At 39.0% G+C, this 19,156-nt stretch overlaps 1 protein-coding gene across 1 annotated transcript; it reads left to right on the forward strand.

Moving 5' to 3' along the window:
• The first annotated feature begins 413 nt into the window (after window positions 1–413).
• Window positions 414–8,667, forward strand: LOC117288352 (homeobox protein unplugged-like). The gene is made up of 2 exons (XM_033769179.1): window positions 414–1,379; window positions 5,520–8,667. Exons 1-2 carry the CDS (start codon window positions 851–853, stop codon window positions 6,044–6,046), a joined length of 1,056 nt encoding a protein of 351 aa, XP_033625070.1. The 5' UTR covers window positions 414–850; the 3' UTR covers window positions 6,047–8,667.
• The last annotated feature ends 10,489 nt before the right edge of the window (window positions 8,668–19,156 follow it).

A 19,156-nucleotide genomic window follows, 5' to 3' on the forward strand; every position in this document is an offset into this window, starting at 1 on the left:
CACGCCATTTGGCTCTCGACCTACGCAACCATTATTATACTCTATAAAGAAATGAACAAACAAAAAAATACTCAACAAACGTCAAAAGTTCTTCACAGAAATCCTTAACAAATACTGCCATGTACCGATCAGTCAAGTGTAGAGTTAATTCACCGCAATAATATTTATGATTCAGGCCAATACTCGTGTGGAGTAATCTGGGTGCAGCGGTAAAGCAATGTAAATATTGGATGATATCGAACGCGTGCTGTGGTGGTGATGACAATATTGGGAAATAGCCGACCAATCAGAAGCCGTGAAACGTCAGACAAACTTACCTCAACCATTGACCTTTTGTGAGAGGATCGAGACATGTACATGTACACATGTGCAGAAGGCTTGCGAGAGAGGCTGGTACCGGCTGCAACAGCCCAGACCTCCAGTAGTTTTTTGTTTATTACCATGATTGGGTTGTCACGAAATCTGCATGCCAGTTTTTTTTTCGCGAGTTGCTGACGTTGTCCAATCACGCGAGGCGTTGTATTGCAAGTTCGGCAGGCGATCGGAGGATGAGTCCCGCCTAACCAATCGTTGGAGACATTACTTGCGAGCTGGGTTTTGATTTATACGGCTCCCTAATTTATGGAGAGAGTATACGATGACGAGGATGACAAACATTTACTGCTGGAAGAGATGTGATAGAAATGTAAGCCATGCCAGTACCATTCCGGCTTCAGTTTTCTTATTACAAGAAAGAGCATCGTCAGTATAGATCATTCACTCTGTCAGAGTAACGACAGTTACTATCTCTGTTTCATTGTGAAGAAGAATTAATTATAAAATAGATACTGGGACATCTTTTTAACGGAAGATGCAACCCTCTAAAGCCGTGATGGCTTTCACGGTGGACTCTCTGATTGCATCATCGCTACCGAGTCAGCCCCCGGTGAGCAGCGCGCCGTCGTATCATCACTACCCGGGCTTCGGGAGCTTTTTACCGGCGCACCTTCACGGGAGCGCAGCGGTCGTCCCGGCTCACAGCAACGGACTTTTGCATCATCACCTTCACCATCACGCCGCGTCTCAACAACACTTGCCGTATAACACTTCAATGAGAGGCCCTCCTCTTCACCTGATCTCACCGCCACATCAAATTCTTGCAGATATGGAAAACCCTTCCATTCCGAATATAAGGACTTCACTAGGTAGTCAACAGCCAGAATTATACCCACCAAGAACTATGGTTGGTCACCTACCTACGGATTCCGTGACATCTCACCATCAAGAACCAATCTGGAGGAGGTCTTACAGTGAAGAGACACATTCTCCTTGCTCAAGAGAAACGAATTCTTCCTTAATAAGTGATCGTTTTATCCAAACTGAGATGAGTCCTTTATCGGGTGAGTTTCTTCTTCTGAATTTAACAACAAAAATTTCTAGAATCCAAACTTGTTTTACGATTTCTGCTGTTGCAACCGGCAGCGTACACGACACGCTACACGCGAACAATAGTTGACAGCTAATGCGGGCCCCATATTGCTTGCGGCAATTTCAACATTACAATTGAGGTGAAATACAAAATACTAGAAATTAATAATGGCAATTCTCTCTTGGCGTGCCATGCAGGTTGGCTCGGTTTAAAAATAATAAGCTACAGGTGTTGCTAAACTGTTGACTGAAATTGGTAAAGCAGGCATTATTATTATTATCATTCACAAAAACCCGTGTCATCTGGTCCCAACAACAGCCCGTGTGGTTATGAGAATAAATTTATTGCAAGTATGCATGGAATTGCAAATTGGTTTGTCCAAAATTTACGCAATTATCCATATCTTAATAAGTTTTTTTTTAATAAAAGCGAAATTTACTTTTTGTTTCCTCTTGATGCATTAAGACAATTGCCCCCGAATATTGAAAGTTTCTTTTTGGTTTATCAACCCGTTTAGTGTAGTGGTTGTTGTTTTTATTACACGTCAAAACTATGTTTACAACAAAACCAATCTAGCGAAATTTACGTTTCATTAGCAAAATGCAAAATCCGCAAAACACCATACGTGTCAATTAAATTCTGTCGTTTTATTTTCCGAAATTCTTTTCAACTCAATTTCAATAAATCACAAAATTTGTCAACTTGTTCAATGAATTTGTAATGACCATTACGTAAATTGTGCATTTCACAATCATGTACCCGAGGAATAGAAATGCAAAATGTAGATTTTTTTGCAAACATATTTGTTATTAAATTTATGTCAGTTTGATACCAACTTTGCTGAAAAACACAACTAAAGCGTTTTTCTAGGGTTAATAAAATTGAAATGTCTTTTAATACAACATTTAATTTTAATAAAAGTATCCTTTTTATTTTGTTGCTGGGCAAATATTTGAAATGTTTTTCTTTATTCGTTTGGTCGTAAACTATGAGCTGATGCTTCCCTTACGAAAAGGTCTTTACGCAGTTTTGTTTCTTCTTATCTTTTTCTGGAAGGTGGGCGCGAAAAAAAAAACCAAGGAGGAAACGATTCTTTGGGGAGCAATTGTCTTAAATGTGTCTAGATAACTCAGACAGCAAACCATGTCATGCATGTTGGCCATTTAGCACTAGCAGCGATTTGGGTGATAAATTTGACTGAATTTCATTTTATGGTTTATGATCACGGAAGGTGTCGAAGCCCTCTCCAATATGTGATGGGTTGATTTAACGACACGTCGTTAAGGAAACTACGTTGTTCGCTGGATGCCGCGCCGTCAATTCTTCGCGTAGCCCGGGCACACTTCATGATGCAAATCATGGAGGGGAGCGAGGACCGCCCAGGTCTAAACACGCTGGACATTTTAGAAATCTAAAATATGTAAAATATGTTTATGATCGACAACATGGTGGCAGTCAACCAAACTGGGACTCACTTTAACCATGCTTTAACCAAACACAACCATTGCTTGCACATATAGCGACCCTTGCGTAACACTGATTTTACTACTACTAGCTTGGGAAATTTGTATTCTTTGCAACGCGTATAGCTATGTAAGTCTTAGGACGCCATTTTTCGTTTTGTACAGACTTTGTACATGATGTACGCAGACCTGAACAATGTAACTGAATGTTGGATTGTTGATTGTTTTTCCCTCAGGTTGCGACTTGCTTCTATAAATTTGTTTAGATTTGTTTTCATTCATCAAATAATTATAAGGGATGACTAGGTTTTTAAAACAGCTGTGAAATTAGCTGTGGCTTGAAACTTTCAAGTTAATGCAACATCATGTTATTACTGGTGAGGATTGGTCTTGACATGTTTGAACGTTGGAGAATTGTCATTGACTTATTTGACAAGTTATTTAGGGTTATAAGTTAAGAAGTGTTTAGATATCAAGTCTATTGGGCAATTCAAGAGAATCTGATGAAAACAAGTTATGCAAATTCCAGATCGTGTGGTTTAGTTCTATCCTATGTAACAACTTACCAATCTTTTCTATACGCATGCCATTGTTTAGACCAAAACACATCTGCATAATGTTAGAAGTGTTATAAATAACCTCGATTACAATATAATTCAGAAGAAGTTTTTTTTTTTCCATTCTCGGAAATTTGAGGCTTCGATTGAATTGATGGATGCAACTGCCCTAGTTTAGTTTCATGTTGACCTTTTCATGGATTGGTCATGAGAATGGTCCACGTCATTCTGAATTCTTAACTTGAAGAATGTTGAAAATGACTGGAGGTAATTCCTAAAGAAATACTTATCTTTGTCAAAACACTTACTTCACTGCTGTGATGTTTAAATATTATTGTTGCTAATTGGCGGGTATCCCATCTCTTGACCATCGACACTCGAAACCAAAATATTCGATCAAAAAGCAATCACGTGTTTCTTATGTGTTTGTTTGAAGGTACGGTACTCCCATTAAAAGTGATCTTTTAGTTTTCAAACAATGTTACACTCACCAACTTGTGAAAAGTTTATCAAATTAGGATGATTCACATGGTTGAAAACAACCAAGTACTGTTTGAATCTTGTCATGAATTGTGTACACATTCCTTAACGTGTTTAATTCGATTGCCATAATCGAAATAAACAATGGTCATATTTGGATTGGAGGTCTTCAGATACTACTCAATCGAATTTGACATAATTCCAGACAACTTTGTCCAGAGAATTGGCACTGCTTAACAATGGGTTATTTTTTGTTGCTGTTTTATATTTCTCGACGACTAAAATCCTGTACTTTGACTAACACTACAATGAGCACTGCATTAACTCAAATGCACCAGTATCTCGAAACTTCTAAAGTTGAAACAAAGTTTTGCTAAGATCCTGACTAAAAATGCATCACTTTGAAGTATAAGAGTACAACGTTCCCAATGCACTCGCTGATGGTGGCCTAAACTTGTTAACAATTTGCACTCATGTTTATGAGAGAGGTTTCTTGCAAACTTGGACAATGGAATGAATTTATGTCATCTCTTGCTGATAGATACAACAATGACATTCCTCTGTCACATGACTATTGATTCTCTCCACCTACAAACTCAAGTATACATTATCCTTTGTGTCACAGTTATGCTTGTCATGGTCATGTCTATTTACTTCCTAAACGTCTTTAAGAAACTTGACATAATTACATCGGCATCTATAAGCATTTTTAAGCAACCTAACAACATTTGTATGCACAAGAATTTAACAGATTTTCACCATTTATACCGTAAGACAACAAAGTCATTTTGGGTTTCTTCAAGAGGCGTGTTGCAGTTATCTTGTCATGGTCATGTCTAATCACTCCCCAAACGTCTTAAAGAAACCTGAAATATTGACATCGGCATCAAAAAAGCAACGTAGCAAAATTTGTTTTCACAAGAGTTTAACATATTTTCTCCAATTATCCTGTAAGACAACAAACTTTGGTTTTCTTCAATAGGCGTGTTGTTTTTATTGCCTAACAATAATAATCTTTTCTTGTTACATCATACATCAACTTGAAGTCAAAATCACATTCTGACTGATTGACATCAAAGGTTAGGCGTTTTTAGATTGGCATTTTGACACTGGGTGTGAAAGTTAATATTTTCATTCATTACATGACGCGAGTTCACAAGGTTGTAGCCGGTAATTATGGCGTGGTTTACGGTAACGAAACCGTGCGACACGCTCCGTGGTCAGCGGTCAACTCGCAGTCAAACCAGGGGGGGTTTTTTGTGTCAGAACCGCTGATGTGTCATTCATGTTACCAGCCACAGAGAAGTCGCTTTTATGGGTATGGGTGTGTATACAAATGTGAATTAACCAAGTATTGTTCCAATTACCCATGTGGTGACTGATTTTGAAACGCAAAAGAAAGAAACTTTGAGCAATAAAACTGTTTTTGGGATTGGTGTTGGTATGTGAAATGGAGACACTCTGCCAGAAGGCTTTTAACTAAATCAAAATATCCCAATTCTGGGGAAAAAAACTCGGGATTGACTGTGTGGTGGCTCTGTAAGGTCACTATGCAACTAATATAAGTCATGTTTGTTTAAATAATTTTCCCCACTTGGGTCACTTTGATAGATTCTGACGGGAAGAACGATGTTGATTGCCGGAGCGACCACGGAGACTGTGCTGACTCTCCGCTCCAAGACGACCCGGATGATGACCAAGCTGAGTCCGGTGGAGACGGCGATGGGTGCGGTACCCGAGGTGGCTCCAAATCACGGCGCCGTAGAACAGCTTTTACCAGCGACCAACTGCTGGAACTGGAGAAGGAATTCCACAGTAAGAAATATCTGACTCTAAGCGAGAGATCGCAGATCGCCAGGGCTCTTCATCTTAGTGAAGTCCAGGTTAAAATCTGGTTCCAGAATCGCAGAGCAAAGTGGAAGCGACTGAAAGCCGGCATAACGAGTGGGCGTAACGGGGTAAACCCAAACCCTAAACTGGTAGTTCCTATTCCTGTTCATGTGAATCGTTTTGCCATACGGTCGCAACAGCAGTGTCGGCCCCGCTTGCCCGAGCCGAACGACCCCATTCCACAGATTGGTTTGCATAGAAACATCAGTAGCATTGGGGAGTTGTACGGCAAGATCGCCACGGCGTAGCGACCAACCACAGAGAAATCTTGGAATACACGCTGTCAAAAAATGCTGAACCGACTCCAAAGAAGAGTGGGAGATAACATAACTTCATTTTGATGACGAGGACAGAGTAAATAGTCATGTCAAATTGCTCCTTACATAAAGCAACAAATCGTTACTTTGAAGCCTGGTTCATACTTAATGCGAAGTGTAGTGTGATACGAATTTTGAAGTCACAGGTCTGTTTTCGCTGTGAATGTTTTGCAGAAGTTGCCCACATTTCAACTGATGCAAATTTTTCGTTGCGAAATTTGTGACGTCAAAATTTGTATCGTATTTGCATTTGCAGGAAGTATGACCCGGGCTATTCATACTGGAAACAACACACCTTGCAAATGCATGTAAATGTATAGTTTGAAATACAACGTTTCATGGAGTCGACAGATTTGCAACTCGGGACATTCACGAATCGGTTATATCAGTCTTATTATACAATATATCGAGTCCTGCGTGACGAGGAAAACAAAATGGTGGACATGTCTAAACTAGATTGTTGTTATCATCTGAATGTGTGCTCCGTAGTCTGTGTTTTGCAGTCGAAGCATCAATAATTATTCTGTATGGGTAAAGACTTGGTTGTCAGTGGTATTTGGAATCAGTTTAATGTCGTGATACTGGGCACAACCAAGGCGTGACATGATTGGTCGGTTTTAAGATGGGCTGCTTGGATCTCCGACGAGGGTGTTCTCCTGGTAAGTTTTGGGAAAATAATTTATAAGGATTATAGACGGATAATCCAATCTTTGGGGTTTATTGATTATACTCTTTGATCGATTATCTGAGTTTCAATTCAAAGTCAAACGTTTGATAAATGGACGATCTGGGCCATTCATGATTGCGTGAAGATGGTATATTTATTCAGGGTCAATATATTCTGAAAGCATTGGATATTGAATTGATATCTTACCATGGATGCAATTATCACAAGGATTCCTTCTGTCAACTTGAGTTAATATAATATTGTATTCACGACTGTCTATTCAGATCTATTAAGTAGGGTTTGTCGACTTTTTAAAACATAACCCTAAAACGAGTTTCAGAATATTGTCAGACAGCAATCACACAACAAACATAGCTTGAACGCGTTTCCACGATACTTGATGTTGAAACAGCTTTTTGCATAAAGCTTTTAAAAATTCCAGGTCGTCTCAAGATGTGCCGAAAAAAAATATATTAAAATTGTCGACAAAACAAACCTGTTGCTAAGAGTATAAGACTGACCTAAAAATAATCTGACCGACAGTTCCAATGTTGTATTAGGGTGTGTCCCAAGGAAAAAAAATGACTGGGATGCATTGCGAGTTACGCATCAAACCCTGGTGGTGTGGGGTCTATATCACTATTTATTTCATCACATAAGAACGGTCAAAGTTCATTCATTTCAAACAATTATTTATTTATGTTCTGTATACATACCTTTTGAATGCAAACAATGCTCACTTTAATTGTTGTTTTCAATTGCAAACATTGTTAATGCACGGCTCAATTTGTAAATGACTGTCAGGCAACGGAAGCCCGATTTTTTATTTGCAAAAGTCTTGCGTTGAATTGAATGTAAACAAACAAGCATTCAGACCTATTCATGTCTGGCTAATTTATGTCGGTCCGCTAATTTCGTTTACTTGGTTGACATAACTGTTATGTTAAATCGGGAAAAGATGTTCGACTTGTCAAATATTGTGAAAGCCTGGAAGTGAAACAGCCTGCACTTTGAAAAGTGTCACGCTGGGTGTTTTCTTAAAACCGAAAATATGATGACCATTGTGTTTTGTACAAAAGGGTATGTTTGTTAAGTGCGTTGTTTACAAATCATTTAGTGTTGCCCTCGGCTTGAGGAAAATCCCAACCACAGTTGGGCCTGTCCCTAACTGTGCCCAACTACGACTGAGACAGGTATTATACATTAAGTGTTCCAAGCTGGGACACACCCAACTGTTGCAAGGGCAGTTTCTCAAGTCGGGGTGTGACATGTACATGGACACATTAGTGTCAGTGGAGCAAGAAATAGAATTATATTATTGTTGACATAATGGCGTTGTTTATTATGGGTATATGTTAAGTTTATTTCAATTTTCCTGTCCTACTCTGCTATTATTTGAAAGATATTTATGGGTTTCCCCAGTGTCTATTGAAATTTATTTTTGGGAAAAACTTAACGTTTTGAAAGTGTTTTGATGAAATAGGCCTACGCATAGCTAACTAAGACGAGGATAACCTATACGACAGTTTTAACGAGAAAAATCATTATGAAATCGTCCATAGAAAACTATCTACAATCGAAATTGTTGGTCTGGTAAATAAGTGTTTTGTCTCATTCAGTATTCAAACACACCCAAGACACACTTTAAATATATTTACTATTATTGGGACAAAGTGCTTTGTGTTATGGAAACGGTCGTAACGAGAAGGGAGTACCTGTTCGCGTGTTATCTCGCGTTAGTTGGGACACAGAACCGTCTATAAAATGCAATGTCCATGCTCTATACATCGGGTACCGTACTGTAAGTCGTATGTTAACGAATGTTAAACAGGTTGATGTTTGAATGTGATATTAAACACACTGATGAAAGTTACTATAAAACAGAGTTGTTCTTCAAAGACTACTTAATGTGTTCTCTGCTGTAAATATGCAAAGCTGAGTTGATCTTTGCTGAGCGAGTTGCAGTGTTCAGGCCTGTATGTCATTTTTGAAAGGGCAAGGGCACCAAGGCCGTTTCACCTTGGTAAAGAAAACCCTATGAGGAAATTGTAAATTTCTACTGGAGAATTTCAAGGGCACCAAGGCAATGACAAGGGGATGGGGGCAATTGCCTTCGGTGCCTCCGTGAAGTATCAGGCCTGATCGAGTGTTTGGGCAAGGCATGCGTACATGCACCTCCTCCCTCACATGGGCACGTAACTTGGTAGGAATGCTCATTAGGTAAGTGATCACTTCACTTTCGTTCGACATTCGAAAACATCATCATTCTTGGCTAGCAATTATTACGACTTATTCTGTACTTAGCTAGTCTATCCCCGAGCCGACACATCTTTCAAAGAGATATATCGGAAATCGTCACAAGTTTCTTCTTGACTGCATACCGGGGAGACATTGAAATTTAACCAATCAACGATCTTTGTATACCTGAATACCAATGTAAAACTGCGACCACCTTTGATAATTACAGAAATTGTGTCGGCAAGGCAAGCCTGAACGCTCATCATTAATTCAAAGACCAATTTTAGACTTGGTTTCGTGACGTTAATCTTAATTTCACCGGAAAAATGCTCGGCCGTAACTCGCAGACGACAACGAAAAAAATGCGGACAATTTTTCAATCTTTTCAAATTTGCGCAACTGAGTGGACCCTTGTTCCCGCCAAAAATAATGACAAGGTTTGATTGATTCCAGTGATGTTAAATGAATTCAAGATGTCATGAAGATGAGATAATGTTACTCATACATCATTAGTCATCATTAAGCCATTTAAACTAATATTAAAAACTCATTTGTAGAAGGCAACAGTGTGCGGACACAACTGTGAGCAATTTACTGCTTAGATAAATTAAAACTTGTTAAACAGGACTCGACAGATTACCGGCCGACATTTGTTTATGTTTGTGTAAGAGCTGCAGCTGCAAAAGACTGTTGAGGCTAATTTAACACATTTCTGACGAAAACTTAGTCTTGGTGCAAGATTTGTTTGGTTGAGTTGGCCAACCTCTATTCGAGGAGAAGTGGGACGGGGATCGTGATAGATGAGTGATGGTGAATAAGAGCGTCTTGCACCAAGACTAACGAAATCTAAGCAGGGAACCAACAACAACTAGCACACAAAACATGGTTTTAAATAGCTAGTATTCTTTTAATGAAAAACAACCACAGATTTGTTTTATGGCAAGCTTGTTTTTGTTAGAGGACGTGCGATGGATGTGGCTCCCGATCACAGAGTTGAAAAACATGCAGCCTTGAAGGCCTTATTGCAAATGTCAAATTAGTTTTATTTCTATACTCAATATCAGTCGATTCTCTAATTTGCATTTCCACATTCGAATTCTCTCTTTCATACAAAAACCTCTGTTATGAATTTATTATAAGCCTATATCATGTGAAACCCTTCTGAATAATTCGCACTTCCCAATAACCAGACTCTAGTGTTTGTAAAACCGCTGTTTTTTATGTCCGTTTTGACCTTCTACGGACTTAGTCCGGTAATCTCCCACTAAACAGCGAGCATCTCCCCCGGCCGTGCGCCGTTGCCTCCGGCGAGCTAACTTTGAATGGCTCGCTAGAAAGTGACTGTTAATAAAAACTCCTCAACTGTTAAAAATTGGGGTAATTTCTTTCAACAAAGGAAGTCAGCAATAACAGTTCCAGTTGCATTTAGAAGTTGAAAGAGCGAAATGGTTAAGTGTGGGGGCTTTGAAAGAAGCATCTGATAAAAGCTAATTGCCCCACACTCGGTTTACCAAATTTCGATTTCCTTGTAAATTCATCTTAAGGTTTTCTGTACACCAGAGAGGCTGAGTTTATATCAGTATATATTCACTTCTGCAACTTTCTGAGAAACGATTCCCTTCAAATGAGCTTATTTTCAAAATCGTTTAAATTTGACAAACGTTTCTACATGAAACGTTTCTAAGATTGTTAATTCCAATTACGGATTATTCTTCCCATGTGGATACAACGGCTCCAGATTTTGGCAATCTTCAAAACGTCATATAAAGGCCTACAACCTTTTGAAATAAAACTTAAAATTTTTAGTTTTATTGTATATGTCTACTTTTTGTTATATAATAAAACAGTCAATCGGATCAAAAAACCACAGGTAAACATTGCCGTATTGTCGTTAGCGATTTGGTGAAACACCGTCCATTTTTTCGGCATTTGCCTTCTAATTTAGAGCTAGTGTTCACCAAAGACTGTTTGCATGCTGACATAATTCTCTACAATAAAATCAAATTCAATTTTCAAAAAATTCGAACACGTGAATCACTAACCTCTCGATAGTTATTGACACTTTGTTATACTTCTATGTCAAAAGGCTTGTGGTCATGTAAGATTTCGATATCGAAAGTTTGACGACCCCGTGAGAATGATCGAGGAAGTTAAAATAATTGCCTATTCATATTCTTGATTGGTGTAAAAATAGGTGAAGTTTGAGGGGAACCGTTTTGCCAATTCTTAGTTCCGAAGTTGTAACTTACTGTTGTATCTGCTCTAGCAATGCAAAGGTCGTTGGTTTGAATCCCACTCGAGTGATTTTCCTGTTGGCTTTGCTCAAATATTAAAATATTTCTCTATTTCTATTGCAACTTCGATGACCAATCGAGTCAAATTGTTCACATGTTTGTTACATTGCATATGTTGGGATACACCAAGTGAGAATACTGGTCTTCGACAAATATTGCCAAAAGTGTCCGGTACCTTTAAAACAAATCAGTTTAATGGATACAAAAAAATTATATTCTTTGTCCTTAATGAAAAATTAACATCTCTTGATGTATGATTACCGAACGAGTGCATTAATTTGTTGACCTTAGACATCCTCAGCATTCTCCTAACACTTCTGATTGGTGCAGCCATTTTGTGAGGAGGTAACCCAGACGCAGCCGCAAACCCATTCAAGCGGTTCAACATCACAAGAACCTACCAGAATCATTTACTACCTAGCCCCAATCATCTCGAGCCCAATCCGATTGCAACCCCATAATCCCATCTACTAAACACTGGTCAACTATCCTTGAATGAATTGTCACTTCACTGAAGTGAAATTCACTTTCTTAAATGAATATTGATCCACGGCGGTAAGGTCTATTGTGGTAGTTTCTACCCTAGCTATCTACGGGAGTGCGGGGAGTTTGTGTACCCCTTTAAAAAAAAAAGAGGCTTGGCCTGGTGAAACCAGTACATGAGCTCTACTTATTGTGCCCAGAATATTGTTTGTACGACTGAAGAAAAGACTTGAAAAGCACTATTGTTCTGGTTTGCAATAGACACCGAAACCGATACGTTATGGTATCGCCAATCAGCAAGTGGTACTGCCGTCATCCAGTCGTTTGAAGCCCGGAGCAGTGTAAGAGATCGCTGGTTGAAGTGAATGGGTCTGAGCCGCCCCTGCCTGGGCCTAAAACCGTGTATAGTGTATCACGTACCGTCTGCCTGTCCTTCTAAATACGGATTGACACTAATATTTCTCAAACCCTTCTGTTAGAGGAACCATTGTCTCGTAGGAAGTCATTGTTTATTTTTATATTATTGCTAACAATAACTGGATTTGAGCTGGGCCTCCTTTAAACAGATACGCCTGGTTGTGATATCAACTCTGCAACGCTGGGTAGTGGTTCGAATCCCATCCGAGTTGTTGGTCCATGTATGGGTCAACCAAAATAGCTGTTTATCAACTTGACAACAACTACATTCTACTTTTACAAAAGAAATGTCCAAAGAAATCATGGTGGAAAATGCTTGCGCCTGAGAACAGAAGTCTGGCAATTTTCATTCGATATAAAGTATTTATTTGTATGGGCCTTTACTTTGGATGGGAAGCAGTTTGCAACTAAGCACTCAATTTATATGTAAATGGTTATTTGTAAGCCTACCAATTTATGGTAGTACTGACATGACGATATTGCAAGAGGGTATTGGGCCGTGTTCGAATAGACCTTCATCACGGTGCAGCCATCTTGAATTTCTTCCATTGATACCAATGTTACCAAACCGAGGCTGGACGAAATAAATAGTCTGGTTCCTAATTGCAAAATGATTATTAGCATTCATTAGTGTACATAATAAAGCTCTATTGGCGGCTAAGGCTACGGATGGATCGCTGCGCCATTTTTCGACGAGCTTTTTTTTCTTCAGCGGTTACGCTTTTTGTTGATTGATTTCAAGCTAAGTCATCAAGAAATGTTCAGAAAGAGTCTGGTAGTTCAAGACAAAATTTTGTATAAAAAGTATTTATTATCAAGTGAATCCTTTTGTATTGTGAATTTCATGAGCAGTTGCTCCCTCAATGATATACTAAATCTTGATTCATTGATGCTTTTCTGCATCAAAGAATAGTAGACTTGCGGGTACAGCAATGTGTAAATCTCTTTTACCAAGGGTTGATGCTAGCTTTGAAAAGAGTCGGATGAAAAGCTGCCAACATCCCCGCCAAAAGAAATTTACACTTGGCTCTGTACCAGCAAGTTCACTTTAAATAGGACTTCTTCCTTTCCACAAAGCTTTAAACATCACTCAGTGTCGACCGAGTTGACGGTTTTTCTCGGTAGCTCAATTACACTTTCAAATAAACACCTGTATAATGACGCGATGATTCTTTTCTCGAGGTGCACAAATCCCGAATTCATTGGCCTGCTTTTCCCGCCATTCAACCCGTCGTAATTCTGTCACGTCCGTAGTTCGCCCGGACACACCGTTCGCGAGGGCTCTATATCTGGTACAGGCGAGTGTTGTGTACACGGTCATGCAGTTAGTTGGCACACCATAGTGATGAATGCACGACTCTCTACATTATTAAGAATCTAGATATATCATAATACTCAATGAGAACTTCTTATACATGGAGTGACTGAATCGAATCCCCGAGAGAAGGAACTGTTACACCGTCGATTACTCATCAGTGCCCCGGTCTTTTCTCTCTTGATGACCCGTGCTGCCAAGAGGGCCGCACACTCATACACCGGGAACAATCACACTGTTGTAATTCGTGGGCAAATCTATGACATACATTTTATGGCTATCTATTTTGTTTGGGGATGAAACAGAACTGGGCAACTCGGCCATTGAGTAAATTGTGTACGGCTGATGAAAGTTTGATTTGCATGCTGGATGCGATGCTAATGCTCCGGGAGCATGATGATTCTACGGGTATGTTCTACTGTACTACGTCCCTTAAATGACATTGTTAATTGATTCCCAAATGCAACCAATAATCCAGTAGCAGCCAATACTGTCTATAGATTCGTGATTGTGAGCTGAAATTTGCATGAGTCCCAAACAGACCATACATTTGTATAACCCTTCATCCTGGTGCGGCCATCTTGATTTTCTCCCATTCAAATCAAGGCAACCAAGGATGCTGGAAGGAAAAACAGTCTGGTTCCTTCTTGTAAATTTATCATGTATTGGTAGACTAAGTACTAGGTACAAGGAACGTAACCAAAATGGTGGCAGCAGGATGCTGGTCTATTTTAGCTTGGATATTGAAATATTAAAAAACAAATCGACGATTTCCAGTTGATGTAACAACTTTGGCAAAAAACCCATTAACATTAATAAATTCCCTTTTATGTATGGGTCTAGGTGAGACATTTTAATGTTTTGATTCTTATAGATTGAAGGCACAGTATCCTACCTTTGGTTTTATGGAACCAAGCGATTGTTTGAATCCTACCTAAAATGTAGATAATATTTACAATAAAACTAACATGTGAAAATGTCATTCCTAAAGGTGGTAGCGTTTTTGATATCGCCGAAAAGTCATAGGCGGTTATGTCAATGCAGGAGGAGCATTTAATCAATAATTGAAATACACAATTTGAGAAACATTTCATGCAGAAACCCGCTCAAACTTTGTTGAACCCCCCTCTCTCTACAAACCACATTCCTTAAAAGTTTTTTTTCTTCTAAAAATGGTACAGACATTTTCAACAGCCAATTTAACTTACCAAGTAAGTTTTTATGATCGTTAATAGTTGGAGAAAGTAATTACCAAAGGTATACCTTCCATTTCCTGGCCTTTTGAGCGTATAATGTTATGGATACAACCTGAATTCTTATAAATAACTTCCGACTCATAGTTTATTCCATGCACGAAACGCCTGCTGCATGTCATGTATACATTATATCACTTGATTGCCCGTATACTCAGTTTGGGTGTGCATCTCGAATTAATCACTAGGCCTGCAACAAGATAATAAAGCAATGGTACAAACTAATAATTCATGAAGAAAATCAGCAAATCTTGCAATCATTCATATCTTGACGCAAACAGCTCACGTTCGCGTGTAGTCAGGTCTAGAGCACACGTGATCACGCGAGACACCTTTCTATAATTGGACTGTAATTACCTCTGACACGGGCAATTTTCAAATTACTACATCGTGTACGGGAAAGAGGCAACACCATTTGACACTGTATGGTTCCCGCCGCTTGGGTGCTGGATGTAAATTGCATATCTGTCAGTATCTTCAACTTGATTCATGTAGGCCTATAGTGTAGATTACACAATAGTAACCAATGTAATTTGTAATTGTCGTATCTAGTCGACTATCTCTCTTTCTACGCACTGCCCCCCAGGCTACAGCGTGAGGTATCAGCTCAGACCATGCTCAAACGAACATCAAGCACGGGTACGTGTGGTTGTACGCTATTGGTCTAGAAGAAATAGGTGCTTACAGTGGCACATTTTATGTTTTTTTTCGTTTAAAAGGAATGTAGTGGTATCTTAAAGGCAATTGACACGTGTGGTAATTGTCAAAGACCAGTAGTCTCATTCTGTGTACCCAAACATATGCATAAAGCAACAAATCTGTGAAAATGTTGACTCAATTGGCCATGCAAGAGCATCCACTCTATGGCAAGAGAATGATCAATTGGCCATCCAAGAGCATCCACTCTATGGCAAGAGAATGATGAAAGAAAAACACCCTCAGCAGATACCTTATCTTCACGTCTGAAGTCTTTCAAATATTTGAGTGGAAAATTACTTTTTTCCCTCCAAAAAAATCTATGTTACTTCAGAGGGAGCCGTTTATCACAATGTTGTATATACTATAAAAGGCTCTCCATAGCTTGTTATCAAGTAATTTTCTATGATAGACAATGTTTTGAGTAATTACCAATAGTGTCTAGTGATTTAAAGACTTACTATAACATAAAAACAGCATTGAGCTGTCGTAGCCCTAACTATAGGCATCATTAGACACCATACAATACTGAACTATTCAGTTTACCCATACTGTGTAAGAACTGGTCCATGTAGGATTTATGCCTTCATCTAGGTATAAATTATTTTAAATATGATGATGTTTTGTAAGAAGCTTAAATTGATTGTAAATTTCGGTGCTACAACTTGTACCTTACAGCAATGGACACTGCTAGTGCTAGTATTTACGAACGAGCAACGGAGAGCAGTGATAATGTGAAACGATTTGAGAAACGGCCCCTTTGGAAGTAACGTTTATAGTTTTGAGAAAGAGGTAAATTCTCACTCAAATAATATTATTGATAGACTTCAGGCCTGAAGCCCTTTGTATAGCCATCTGAAAGCACACACATTTGTGCAACAATGGTGTTTGTTTTCTTGGACGATAAACTGAGTTTAATTTTTCAGAAATGTGTTATTTTATGCATACTGTTGGGATACATGCCGAGAGAGAAGACTGGTATTCAACAATTACCAAAGGTGCCCAGTGCCTTTAAAATGCAACATGTGCGACAAAGTGTTATGAGCGTAGTATGTGTACTGAATGGAAACATAAGCAGCTTTATAAAATGTGAGACAACAAAGGGAAACAATAAGGAGGCAAAAGAAAACATTTCCGAATATAAATACATCAAGAATATTAACCTTTAAGGATCTATACTGTATAGACTGATACCCTCTCATTTTCTATCAGATAAACTGCAAGTGGTGTTCGAAACTTGACACTATGATTAAATTAGCATTGATAGTCTATTTTTAAATTGAATTATGATTATTTCTCACGGTAGGTGACTTATCTCTCGCTTTTATCGTTAATTGGTATTAAACGTTCCCACTATTTGATGGACCAATTTACTTTCTAATTATTAGTTATTAATATAAATACAAAACGATGAATATCAATATAGCCCATAAATAATGGCATTGGAACAAAAAGCGAATCCATGCCGTAAGATATTGCTGTCGAGACAAGGTTGTAGGTTGAACCATGGAGGAATAATATTCCTCCATGGTTTAACAGCCTTTTGGTAAAATGTGTGCAAACAGAAGGCGAGGTTTTAGCCGGTATATCAACTGCAAGTGAAGCGCATGCTTTGTTGCGCTAGGTGCACATTGTCATAATACACTTATAAGGTACCTATTATAGAATGTTTTTCCACAAACACGGCTGAAAAAAGAAAAAAAGAAAAGTGAAAACCATTTTTTAACATTAAACTGTTACCTCTGTAGGTTTGAGGCACTGCGTGGTGAGGTATTAATGTAAATTCGGTTTGCGATAATATCGTGTACAAACTACTATATCTAGTGCTGTGTAGATAACGTTCTTTGAGAAATGACTCTACTAGGGTCGAAATGTCAGGCCATAGTTCTCATAAGTTTCGTGCTTTGAGAACTTGTAGTCTCCCGAATTCCGAAACTTCGTGTCAGTAGAACAAAATAGCAAGACAAGTTTTTAAAGAACAAAATCTACACAGCAAAGTATACATGTACATGTACACTTGGTGATAGAGTAGTAGTTAACGCAAACCTTACATACGCACAACATCAAACTGTTATAATGCACTGTGAGATAAACTGAAGTAGATACTTTTGATAATAAAAAGCTTCACCAAATTTACAGGAGAAACACGTAGGAACTATGAGAAGGAAAAAGTCTGGTTCTTGGAATGGCCAGTTATCCGTGAAATGGACGGACGTTCAATCAATTGTCCATCAACCTTCCACATGGTGCGCTCACCTCAGAAATGGCGCCAAACAAGGCATCGTCCTTGATCACTTTTAAAGAAGAAAAAAGGTAATCATGACATAAATGTAAATCATCTCTTGGGGAGTTTCAGCTTGTAGCGTCATCTCCTGTTACAGGACGACGATTTACTGCCGTGCTGTTAGGCTTCAGACACCCTCCGCTGTAAATCGCTCTCTCGGTACCCCGTAAACGTTTCTTCGTAGACGATTTATAGCTGATGAGACAATCCATAAATCTTCACGAGGCCTGAGATCGGAGGAGATGACATATTTCTTGGCAGTGAAGACGTTATCTCTTTCCATTACGTGTCATCTTTAAGAATCCGTGCGAGCAGGTAGCCTGGTAGATGGAGACAATAAGTCTTTGGACTGTGTGTGGGGCAAGTGTATATTTACAGGCAGCGGCAGCGAGACTAATGAGTGTGGTGACAGAGGGGTGTGGGTGGTGGATGCGGTAGAGGGTAGGGGGGGGTGTCTGGGAGGGAAGTGTCAATACCATGCAATGTACATCCAACCATTCAAGGTGGAACGACTTGAAAAACGGCGTCAATATCAACCCCCCCCCCCTCCCGAGAAAACATACAAACACAGACAACCATTGGAAAATTAAACAGATAAACAGACGTACTATTAGTCCGTCAAGCAATAAGACAAAAGGAGAATAGCATGAAGCATCTTCCAAGCATTTTTACACAAATTGTCTAATTCCCACTTTCTGACGTATATACAAATCTGTAGTTCTTGCAAACTGAGATGGTGTAGTTATTGACGAACTCGACTTCCGATTTCTTTCCAAATTGGTAGCTTTGGCGCACTATGGGTCACTGCGTGGATTCAAACCACCGACCAGTGATTTTTTGTTTACAATACTTAAAGGAGCACGTTGCCTTGGATCGGCCGAGTTGGTCTTTGAAAAGCGTTTGTAACCGTTTGTTATAGAATGCATATGGTTAGAAAGATGATTTAAAAAGTAGAATACAATGATCCACACACATTTGCCTCGAAATTGCGTGGTTTCCTTTTACTTTGTGAACTAACACGGTCGGCCATTTATGGGAGTCAAAAATTTATGGGAGTCAAAAATTTGACTCCCATAAATGGCCGACCGTGGTTGCGACGAGGTAAAAGGAAACCACGCAAATTCGAGGATCATTATATTCTACTTTTAAAATATTTTTTATAATCATATGCATTTTATAACAAACGGAAGACCAACTCGACTGATCCAAGGCAACGTGTTCCTTTAAATTCCGAATGATGGTGAATTGTGCATTTGCCTTATACCTAAGATTTCTACAATTGCATACAAAATGTTATTCCTGCCCTTGTTCCAAGCTGTGTTTATTCCGTTTAAAAGACGTATCGTAGTTACCTACTTAGTGGAAAAGGCCACGGAGCTAGCCAACAAATGCTC

Source organism: Asterias rubens, chromosome 3, assembly GCF_902459465.1.
Source record: "Asterias rubens chromosome 3, eAstRub1.3, whole genome shotgun sequence".
Taxonomy (NCBI): Eukaryota; Metazoa; Echinodermata; class Asteroidea; order Forcipulatida; family Asteriidae; genus Asterias; species Asterias rubens.

What these genes read in the sequence shown, in the direction of transcription:
- LOC117288352 (XM_033769179.1), top strand. Translation starts at nt 851, where the DNA reads ATGCAACCCTCTAAAGCCGTGATGGCTTTCACGGTGGACTCTCTGATT. An exon ending in TGAGATGAGTCCTTTATCGG is followed by an intron (nt 1,380 to 5,519) that starts GTGAGTTTCTTC and finishes TCACTTTGATAG; the next exon opens with ATTCTGACGGGAAGAACGAT.